Below are 12,192 nucleotides of genomic sequence, written 5' to 3' on the forward strand. Positions count from 1 at the left end.
CGGCCGGGCTTTCTTCTTAAATAGCGCAACTTCTAGATTGTCTAAAACATCTGATTCGAAACTACCATGTTGGGGCCATCGCAAGACACCATCTTTCTTTGTATAGCGGACCCATAATTCATTATCTTTAATGGGACCCACGCCATCTTTGAATAGAGCTTTTAAGTCGTAGTTCCAACCGGAGGTATCGGACACGAGTCCTCCAATCAGGAATCCCTTTTACAACCACAACAAAACCTTTTCCTAAATTTGCTAAGACCAGGCATCTTATAGCTCACTAGTCTAGCTTCAAACTTCAAGGGGTTTTCAAAAACGATATACTCGCAAATATACAAGCCCCTCGGCTTTGGTATTTGCAAAAACCATATCAAAGAAACCCAAGAAACAAAACAAAGTCGTGGGAGCGACCCACTTGTACTTAACCAAAATGTCTGTCACACCACCAGAAGACCGTCTAACGTCTCGCCTTACAAATCATCACAAGAGAGTCCAAGACAGGGCGACAGTCAGGGCAGCAGTCCTTCGTAGCCATCGGAAAGGGGAAGCCTCGCAGCAAAAACCTTCAGTCCACATTCGACATGCCGGGGTCGATGAAGTGGGGGCCCTCCTCCAGAATTTCCTCACGAAGCTCCTCACAATCTTCGGGCTTGGACCGGTACCGCTGAAGTCGCCCCACGTGGGCGCCAACTGAAGAACTGGGTTTTTAAACCCAGCGGCGCCAGGGGCACGCCCGAAGTCTTCGGATTCACCTGTCTTGGTATACAGAGACACGGAATACTTCTGGGTGGCATCAGAGACCACATTTATTAGCTGCAGCTAGTAACAGTGATCCTAGAAGTACATCACAGTGAAAATTCTCAGGCGACTGCTCCATTTTGTAAGGCGAAACATCTCTTTTTATACACAATATTCACTTTACAAACATACACCCACTGCGCAAAATTCTAACCAATAAGGTACATTCTCAAACAAAGTATCACATGACGAAAAGCTCAGTTTGCAATAACCCAACCCAAAGTTAATTATGAGGAATGTCCCAAATCCAATCTCCACAAGCCGGACAAACCCATAATTGAAAGCACAATGCATGTAATGAAAGAGCATAGAAAGGAAACAATGACAGATAACGAGCAAGATAAGGCATGTGTAAGGAGACTAAAAGTTAACGATGTCCTGAACATTGATTGGCAATCTCAGACAACAATCAAACCAGAGAAATTGGCTTAGCAGGGTCAGTTTCAGGTGAAGGAGTCAGGTCCTTAAAGTTCACCTTAAAGCCAAGAAAGGACCTAGTTAATGTGTACCGGTTCGACCACATTCATCGGCCTACGTGATGGCAACACAAAATGGAGGCACGGACAAAATGGAACCCATATTCGAGACGAAATCTCTGAATACGTAATGAACTCGCTAGTTAAGGTGACGAATTCACTCCATATTAGCCGAACTCACTAAATACGGCACAACATCACCAAAATCATGACGGAACCATAACCTCACGGGGCAAGATCTGATTTACAGAACCTCAGCGTGACGTGCCTGGCTCTAACCCCCTTTGCCCCTCACACAGAAGAAAACAGCAAATTAATTAAATAACCAAGCTTGGTCGCCAAAGTGAACGGACCACACTGCAAATTAATTAAATAAACAAGCGCGGCCGCAAAATCTAAAGCGGCCCGTGCTGCAAATTAATTAAATAAACAAGCGCGGCCGCTACAGTGAAAGCGGACCAAACTGCAAATAAAAAAACGTAAAATAGTGCTCTTAGCCATGATAAAGTAGACTGTTTAGCATGACCAGTAAAAGGTCCAGTCCTTATGGGCGGTAACAAATGGAGACAAGGCAGTAGCAAGGAGGGACTAAAAAGCCAATTTACCCATCAGGAGCCAGCATTTAAGAAGGACAATGACAGAAAGCCAATGACAAATATGGGCGGAGAGTGGATGAGGCTTCTGCAGCATACCCTACCTCACAGAGCGAGCAGTGCATGCCCGCAGCCGCTAGGCTCGACCTTAATATGTACACCTTTGCATGGTTTAACTATATGAGGCTAGGTATAATGCTCCCAGAATTTTCTCTGATAATATGCAAATATTTGCAGAGTCTTGGAATTAAGCTTGATGATTCTTTGGCAAAAAAGCAAAAATATTCTTGGTCTCAAAAAGATCACATTGCCAAAGAAGTTGCTGGCACTGAACAAAACTACTTTTTGTGCTGATATACTCCTTGTGAAAGAGCTGAATGTGTCACCCACAGAGAAGCCAGAAGATAAGTAGAGAGAGATTGAATTGTAATTAAAACAAAAGGTCTTGGTCAACACCAGATCTAATTTGGGGCCTAATTCCTAAAGATAATCACATTAGTGCTGATTTACGGCTTTCATAAATTTACAAGAATTTACAAAGGTAGCCCGGGACATGGTACTCCTAGAAAATATTTGTGAACTGCATTTTAGCAAGAGCAAATATGCATGTGTAGACTTGCTAATGGGAAAATCTGCTGAGCATGGACAAGTTCACTTTTACTCGATGCATTTTTTTAATCAACGATGGAAGTTTTACTTCTGCCCTTGTCAGGAGTACATTTCCAACCTTTCTCAGTAAGGGAAAAAATTAGAGAGGGCTGGTAAAAACCCATAAACATGCAAGTTAGTTCATAGGTTTGCACAGACTCCAAAGCGCATTCCAACCCTGAAACTATTTCTTACCGCTACCTCTGCAGAAAGGAGGCAAAATTACGGAATTGCTAGTACTCATACCCTACTATAGAATGAGGCCTGGCATTATCAAAGAGGCCATTATCAAAGTTCTTTAATGGGATTGCTGCCATAATGTGGTGCTGCCCTATGTGGGGCCAAAGGGACAAGTGGATTTTTTTTACAGAAAAAGTAGATTCATGAACCAGTCATGTGGACAATTAGAGCTTTTTAAAACTTCCACACCCTTGGTCTTTAGCAGTCTTGGAGCCCATACATGGCCTAATGGGATTGTCAGTATTGTTTTGATGAAGGTGGAATTCAGGTGCAAACCCCAGTGGGTGCAGAGGCCAGTGAGCGCAAGTGATGCTGTAGGACGTAGGTGATAGTGCAGTGCAGTTGTGAGCGTCGAAACAATTGCCAGTGCAGGTGCATTTTCCTGTTTGCATTCTCCCACTCTGTTGTCCTCACCTTGTAACCACACCTGAGTCTTTCTGCCAAGTCAGCCTCTCCCTACCCCACTCTCAGTGCCCTCCTATCACAGTTTTTGTTTCTCCCGTCCCCCTCTTCCTCTATCCTTATCCTCTGTTCTAGTCTGTAGCACCCAGTGCCAGTGCCCTTGCCTCTCTCTTCCAGTGTCTGTATCTCCATGTTCCTGTCCAGATTTCTCTGTCCCAGTGTCCATATCACATCAAGCTCTCCTAATGTCCCTGTCGCTCTGTCTCAGTGTCCTTCCCCTGCCTCACAGTCAGATTCTCCCAGCTCAGTGTCCTTGCCTTAGTGCTTTAGTGTCTGCATGACCCCATTTCCAGTCAATTTCTTTCTCAATGTTTGTCTCTCTCAGTCCTTATGTGTGCCTTGTTGTCAGTTTGTTGGTGTTGTAGCTAGTACTGATGCCCTTGGGGATGGCACTGTATTGTTGGTAAAGGTGTACATACTATTGCAGGTGGAAGTATCATGTAGGTGCTTGCAGGTAACCACGTCTGTAACAATGTAGATGTAAGTGAAGTTGTTGGCGCTTGCAGCAGTGTCTGGATTGAAAGGGCCATTTGTTTTAGTATAGGTGGTCTTTCTCGCTGTGTGAATTGTATTGGTATGGATAGGGTATAATTCGCAGGTGGGCTATTCATTGTGTGTACTTTGTCAGGGCCACAAAGCAATCTAATATCTCTGTCCTGTGTGACTGCCCCTTAACCCCATAGGTGCTAAGGCTTTTCCCGCCCCAGTTCTAAGCCCTGTTTTTGGATGTTTGGTTTTTTTTGTGCTTAAGCCTTCTTAACGTTTGGTTTGCACAAAAAGGTATTCAGGCCAAATCTGTGTCCTTTTTGTCCACATCTTGGGAATTTTAAAGGTGCCCAGGACTGTCCTGGAGGGAACCGTGGAGATTGCCAATCGGGGACCATGAGAAGACCACATTGACTTCATATGGTCACAGTTTTCATTGGCCCCTGTCGCAGGTGCTCAGTCCAGACACACAAGTGAGTATAGTTTTTGTCGGAAGAAGAGTGAGAATGTTGAATGGCAGGAATTTCGTGGCTTGTCACATATTCAGGACTATTCCCACACAGAAATGAGCTTTTCTGGGCTTCGTGGTTGAAAAACTGAGTAGGGTCCATGTGAGTCTCACCACCCTGGACTACTCTAGCTGTTCATTTATCAAAAATGTCAAGGGTTGTTATTGTTTCCTTTAGTGCTCATCCACTACTCAAGTACAGACTTATACTGGCTGGATTTGGCACAACCAATGGTAATAGGTTCAAATACTGTTAGAAATAAGGTTTCTAGTTGGCAGAGGTATGCACCCTGTCTAAGTAGGGACCACAATTTTAGTCAGGTTAAGCTAGATACACATTAAAAGATAGCTTGTGCTCACCCTCTGGTGGCTCAGCACAGAGCAGTCAGACGTGTCTAAAGAGACAATGTGTAATGTATTTGTGCAATACATACATACACACATAGTAACACAATGAATACACCACAAATAGACTCCACATTGGTTTAGAAAGATAGAGAATATGTTTATGAATAAAACAAGACCAAAATGACAAAAATCCAAAAATACAACCAGTTATGAATTTTTTATGATTAAACCAAAAATAGTTTTTAGAAATCAAAAGGGCTAAAGGTTACTTGAGGCCGTACTAGACTTGGTTAAATCCAAAGTCAGACTGATCGTGATGGAGGGCAGGCCAGATTTAGGACTCCAACAAGTCCCGCTGATAAAGATCCTTGGATGGAGTAAAGCGTTGTTGTTGAGAGTATGGTGTGTTGGTTTTGAATCATGCAGTCGGATCAATGCATCGAAGACGAGCTTCGCAGACGGGAACTCGGATTGATTCTTCATCAGAGCTGAACCTCACAGTCAGGACATCCGATTTGCACTGCATTGTTGTCGAGCCAAACAGGGATGTCTTCGGATCGGCACCGCTTCGGTGTCATAGGGCACTGCGTTGGTTCTGATTGGCTTAGTGGTGACGATGGCAGAGTCCAGCAGTAGCAGCAGAGGCAACCCAGCAAGTCCTTGCAGACACTCTGGATTCAAGTGAGATGGGTCCAGTCCTTGTACATTGCAAGGCAAAGATCAGCAGGGGCAGCTCAGCACAGCAATAAAACAGTTCCTTAGAACAGTCAGTCAAGCAGAGTGGCAATCATTGTATCACAACAGTCCTTACTCCTGGCAGAATTCTTCACAGGCCTAGTAATGTACTGATTTGGTAGGGTCAGAGAACCATTACTTATACCCAAATGTGCCTTCGAAGGGGGGGTTACTTCAAAACAGCTCCTTGAAGTGCACTGGTCCCCTTTCATCTAAGCCCTGTCTGCCAGGCTAAGTGTGTGTGTGATGGGGGGGGGGGGGGGTAATCAGCCCTTTGCTTGGGACACAGGAAACTGTCTATTCGGATGTAAGTGTCAGCTCCCCCTCCCCCTTCCTGCCTATGAAGGCTATGAGATTGTAGATGAATGCAGATAAGTCCTCTGTCATACCACCCTTCCTGTGTGTGTGGCTGTCTAGAGGGAATTCACAAAGTGTAGCTGTCACACAGCCCAGGTGTGTGTTGTAGACAGGATGCAAGGCACTTAAATCAATAAGAGCAAAGAAATGTCCACTTTCGAAAAGTTTTATATGAAGGGGGTAGGCCCAATGTTAGTAGCTAGATAGGGCCTAATTAAAGTTGTACACAAAGAACCTAGCTACCATTTCTAGTGCTGATGTCTTCTTAAACAGACAAAGGGCCAATATATGATTTCATTGGTCCTGGTTATTTGTTTAACCATTATTTCGTCATTTCATTGTGTAATTTTGTCATTTTGTTCAGTCTGAAAAAAAGAATACACTGTTTGTTACAGACAAATACCAACAAAAATGTTATGAACATGAAAAACTACACAAGCAAATAATGCATACAAATGATTTAAAAGATAGTGCAGCAAAACAATACACCAGTCGGTTGTTTAGCGAACATTAACCATAAAGCACTCTCATTGTATGTAGTTCATAATCTCTTTAGAGAGATGCTAGCCATTGGGAACAAACTTGAGAACAGTTGGGGTTAAATCAACGCTAAATTTCCCTCAACGCTGCCTGAGTTCATTAGCTGTTAGATCCTCACTGGCAGAAAAAAAGCACTGACACGTTTCAAATCCCAGAGACACTCGTGGGACTCTCTTCAGGGCTTTGACTTGGTGTAATCTGGTTATTGTGGGCACATTTGTTTCCGGATTGGTGGATTCTTCATCTCCTATTTTTGTAAAAGCAAGTCCCTTGTCTGTTTGATCAGAATGTGGCTAATCACAAAATCAGACCTTCTATCCGTCATAGAAACATTATTGAGAGAGGACATAACCCCAGTAATTCATGAATGCAGCGGTTACTTCCACCTACCACAGAATTCATCAGGGGAAATGGCTGATCCCCCTCAATTGTGCCACCCATGGGTTCCTGGAAAACCAGCGAAACAGCAGGTGAAAGAAATATGGCTGCCAACCTTTTCCTGGGGGACTTGAACAGGCTTCCCAGAGAAACCTCAAAACTATTAATCCTCCCTCGGGCGACCGACCTCCCCCAATTATGCTGCCCAGGGAAGAAACAGAAAGGCCTATAGCTGTCAATTTTGCCTTCCCTGGAAGGGCCCGATCAGCCTTCCCACAAAAGGGAAAATCCCCAAATAATTATACGGCCTTCTAGGGGGCAGACCTATGCCTACTAGGGTGCTGAAAACCCCAACCCAAAAAACAAGAAATTCCTGGTGTTTAGTGGAATCTCTACTTGTGATTCGTGGTTCATCATTGACCTGTGAGGAGGGTTGTCATTGAGCGATGCATCGCAGGAAAGGGGAGATTCTACCTTTTTCAGCGATGCCTCTCTCAAATCAAATGAGGGCTGTAGACGATATCCCACCGGATGGTTACTGAGCTGCTCTTACCTGCTCTTTGTGTCACTGTCCTGTGGTATCTGTGATGTCACTGATGGGTGAGGGAGGGGAAGCAATGTCAGCTCCTGCAGATAGTCGCGTAGGAGAAGCCTTGGGTGCAAGCGCCAGAGGTTTCCCCTCGCTCCCCCTTAGGACATTCAGCAGCAGGATACCCTCACTGGTTATAGCGCGTTTTACAAATGCACATAAGATAACAACTTTCGCACTGGGGGTATTATCAAGGACATCTATGGATCATCCTTAGTCCTCCACACTAATGGCGTTAAACCCATTGTTTTCCAAGTCCACAACTAGCAAAGCAGAAGTTCTCTGAAGAAAGGGAAAATTGATCACTATCATCTTTTCCCAGCCGTGTCGACTATATTCACAGATATGGCCCTCTGCTTGGGTTCAGTGTAATCTTGAAATCCAGCGCCTTGCAAGGGGAGCGAGTTTTGGATCAACAGTAGGTACTTGGTTTGTTTTCTACGGTAAGTGCACCATTAGATGGGCAGGGTTCTAGAAAGTGGGGTCTGTACAAAGAGAAAATAATGGTAACATTATAGAATCATATGCAGATTTTGAGGGCACTTTCCATTCAAAATAAGGTTGTGGTTTAAAACCCTTTTTTCTTCAATGGTTTATGTTCATACGGCTTTCTGGTCTCTTTTTCAGTCACCAGCATTAGCTTACTATTCCTCTGAAATGTGTAATGTGATAGCTAAGATCTGGAGCAAACAGTCCCCATGGTGCACTAAAGCTTGCATTATAACACAAGTAACTCCTCAGTCTACATCTGTCACTAAATGAATCCACCATAGTGCAAGCCACTGCATAGATGGACCAGAGAGACCCTTCACACCAGCTCCACTTTAGTGCCACCCATGTTTCCCAAGTCACATCAATTCACTGAAAGCCCAGGGCCACAGAACCCATAGTTATTCATTGCCATTGGATATTTCTATTTTTATTTCTATTTTCCATAGTGCTGCAGTGCCAGAAAGTCGTTAGTGCACTTTATATATAACAATACAAACGTAAGGGTAATACTTCTTGGTTTTTTTATGAAAAGGGTTGGAATAATGGACTAAATTGATAAAGAATTATAGGAGTGAAGTAACTAAGATTCACATTTAGTTGAGATGAAATTATAAGAGGTCTTACTAATTGTGTCCTTAGTAGGGGTGAGAGAGAGTTTCATAAACTGATTGTGGCACCAGTCAAGGGTTGCTTTAGTGCAAGAATTGTATTCAGCTGCAAAGTTTCCATTTGAAGAATTGCTTATCTCTTTAGTTCCCTAAGTTCTCCAGAGAGGCCGAGGAGTGTTGCAGTGTATTATGGGGAACCCAAGTCCTCTGCCTTATATGTCAGATCACTAATTTTATATATATTTTCTTCAGTTCAAAAGAAAGTTTATTAAAGCAAATAAGATAAAAGTTGACAAAGTACAGCAATGAAAGTATTATATAAAATCATACAGCAAAAGCAAGTAATGTTGGTAATAAGAGTAAATAAATCCAAAAATGAATTACTATTTTTACTAATTTTATATTTTAATCTAGCCTGAATTGGTAACCGATGCACTTCTTTTAGCATAAGTGAGATATAGTCCAATTTCCTCTTTGTATATATGTCTGGTTTCAGCATGAAATGCTCTCTTGATCTGGGTTAGCGTTGTCTGGGGAAGCACCAGCTAAATTAGTGTTATCAAAGTCTAGTTGGAAAAGGACTAGCATACGAGGACCTGTTTTCAGCAGACTGAATTTCATTGGCTACAACAGATGTTTAAAGGAGATCTTTCGTATATTATACAGAAAACCTTTGAAGTGCACCCTACAATTCCTCGACCGGTTTGTGGTAATCTTGCAACATGATATTAAAGTGAAGCACCAGAGAATAAGGCCGAACATCAACATAAGTAAGTCATCAAAACTCAATCAAGTAGGCCACATATTTATCAGGGACTGAATGTTTATCATTCAATAGAAAAGTTTGGAGAACCATCGGATCCAGTACAAAAAGGTGTTTGAGCAATGTGAGTAATGAACGGGATACCACTTGTCAAGGATTTACCATCACATCCCTGCCCTTGAGAACAAAATGCTCGTTTTGCAGATACATGTTAGCATATGAGGAGATTTGCTTTAAGGCAGAAAACAAACGCTGTGCTGTAATTATTGTTAATAGTCAAGCTCTTTGTACGGATGGAAATGCAGGTCTTTTTGATAGTGAGAGTTACAAGGATTTAACATACTATGTATTCTCAGTAAATACTTTGATGCATTATACCAGGCACAACTATTTGTTTTACTTGTGTGGCTCTCTTTGGTATTCTCTTTGCATTTACCAAAGCTACAATTTACACAACATGCACCCACAACATGAGAGTGCACTTACCAGGTGTATACATATGTTCTGGACACAATATATTGTGCACACTCAGCTCATGCAGGACGCACGTGTAACATGCACACAGCGTCATACTCTCTAAGAGAGTGGTGGTGAAACACTTTTTCCCTTCAAAGTCTTTGACTAAACAAAATCATACATACACATTATTGGAAAGCTGTAAAGGGACAGTTCAGATCAGAAAAGGGGTGGTCTTCAATTCCTCAATTAAGTGTCCGATGAAAAGAGTTTTATGAGATATGGATAGATAGCTATATATGAATGTAGGTTTATAAATTGGGTACTACACATCTGAACAAAGAGGAAGAGCTTGGGTATGGATCATGGATATTTTGTGAGCAATATACAGTACCTAGCACAATGGTACCCGAATGCTCTCAACAATCTGGAACCACGCATGGAAGTAGACCCAGATTCTATATTTCTACAGTTTCTACATCCCATACAACCCATCTCCCACACTTCACAAAGCAATATAACCAAAGTATATGAACTCAACAACAAAGATTATAGCAATGGAGCACTGCTCAACGGGAGCCTAGTCAAAATGGGACACTGTGCCCCACTTTCTGGACTTCTTGATGCCCATTGGGAAATTCATAACCCGTCTTACTACTTACTTAGCCCTTCTAGACATAGGCAAGCTGCCCAGGGTACCAATCCTAGACAAGTCTTGCACTGCATAATTTATGAAAACCTTTGTCGTTTGATTATAGATTACCAGAAAAGAATAATGAAATGTTCATATAAGCAATTTAGGCGCAGTTTATAACAAATAAAAGGAGAATTAAGAGTAAATGCTCGCTAAACACTGGTTGAGTGTGCAAAGGAAGCAGTGGTAAGAAGCAGTGGTGCCATCCGGGTGGATCTATTGTTGTGGTAAATTTGACACGTGGATGACATTACTTGCCAGGCAGTTGTCTGTATATCTGCTGTATTATTTTTGCATGTGCATCTGTGTGGATGCAGACTGACATTATGGTTGTCCCCCCTCTTCTAGCTCAGCATGATCAAATACAGTAGCTGCCGTTTAACAGTCTTTGCTCAATTATCTCATTCTATCTTTGATTGCAGATTGGAGGCAGATGGAATTCTACCGGCAGCAGGGCTATTACTGGGACCCAGGGCACTATGGAACCCCCAAAGTGGAACAGGAGAACAGCCACTTTCCATCCAGAGACAGTGCTCTACAGAGGTAAAACCTGAGGAAGGCGGGAGGCGGGAGGCTAGGGAATTGTCACGCTAAGGAAATGTGGCCACTTCAGCTGAAATGTGAAGAAGGCGGTGGTGAGGTTGTGCTCCAGAAATCCTGCGGGATGGAGCCCAGTTATGGTGAAAGGTAAGAGGTGTGGAGACTGTGGTGTTCTTTACTGCGGGATGATCTGTAATATTCATAAAATGTAGAATATCTCTGCACAAAACATTTTGTTTTTTCAAACAAAATCATATTTTACAACCTAAATAATTAGAAATTATGTCCAGTTAGGCAACATCGAATGATTGTTTTATAACCAGTTCGCCGAATTAAAGACCCAGCAGTATATTTTGTTGAAAATACTACTGCTTAAATTACATTTAGAGTAAGATAAAAGAAGGAAATGGTATCCTAATGCAAAACTGTATATCACAGGGCAAACTGCCCCTTTATCTTTAAGAACTTTGGAGCACTGTGCTATCACATCGTGCTCTGCAAGGAGTTAGTTAAGCACTTTGTGTTTTTCCACCCAGTGAGGAAGATCTCGAACACTTTCTCTATTTTCTGATGGCTACTTCCGGCTAAAAATGTTACATTGTTGATTGTTATATTTTTTTCTGGAAGAATGGCTCTTTGACTAACTTTTCTTGAGGAGATTTTAACCATCTTTATTCCTTCATGTACCATGCCTTCACTTTTTGTAAAAGCGTCCATCCTGTGGTAGTAAAATAACATGGAAAGATGCTCAGTGTCTCTGTGGTCTACATTCTTGACTCCCACTCAATAAAGGACTGTGACATTTGTCAGAAAATGTCGTGTAGGAGACTGAGCAATATTGAAGGTGTTTGCCCCAAGGCTAAAAAATAGGAAATTGGGAAGAAAGTTTCTCCAGCAGCATCTCTACAGCAGCAATAAGGCCAACTTCTGCCCTCTCTTTCTGTCATGAAACTGCGTCTGCTACTTCAGAAGGCCAGCAGCAGCATCCTGCTCGACGTCGAGGCGACCAGTTCCACCCTCTCTTAAAACTCTACCTTCTACATCTGGAGATGAGTGGGCAGCATCTCACTCTCAGGGATAGGGACCGACAGGGGCAGCTCTAGGCTCATGGCGGCCCTGGGCAGGGAGCGTAGGTAGGGGGCCCCGGAAGAAGGGTTCTGGGCAGGGCGGAGCACGGAGGCCAGTTAAGAGGGGGGGGGGGGGTCAGGGTGTTTGGAAGTGGAACAGAGCCTGAGGCCGCCAAATCTCTGCCAGGGGCCGCCACGCAAATATGTATCCATCCTCAGAGGATTATTATATTAAGGATATATATTGGCGTGGTGGCCCCTGGGGTTTGGTGGCACTGTGCAGGTGCACAGCTTGCACATGCCTAAGGCCGCCCCTGGGACCGACATTTAGCAGCAAAGCAGTCTAAGTTGAGGCATTTTTATGCTTCAACATTGTGGTTAGAATGTTGTGGGCCAATGCTTAGACATAATTTGGTG

General features: G+C 43.1%; 1 protein-coding gene across 2 annotated transcripts in view; it reads left to right on the forward strand.

The window, feature by feature from the left end:
* The window catches only part of SEC16B (SEC16 homolog B, endoplasmic reticulum export factor), a 407,021-nt gene that overhangs the window by 50,160 nt on the left and 344,669 nt on the right, over positions 1–12,192 (forward strand). For both annotated transcript variants that reach the window (XM_086956511.1, XM_086956518.1), the window contains exon 4: positions 10,591–10,711. In XM_086956511.1, coding sequence (XP_086812637.1) covers positions 10,591–10,711 — 121 coding nt within the window. The remainder of the gene's footprint in view (positions 1–10,590; positions 10,712–12,192) is intronic.

This window comes from Lissotriton vulgaris, chromosome 1_1, assembly GCF_964263255.1.
Source record: "Lissotriton vulgaris chromosome 1_1, aLisVul1.2, whole genome shotgun sequence".
NCBI classification, from domain to species: domain Eukaryota; kingdom Metazoa; phylum Chordata; class Amphibia; order Caudata; family Salamandridae; genus Lissotriton; species Lissotriton vulgaris.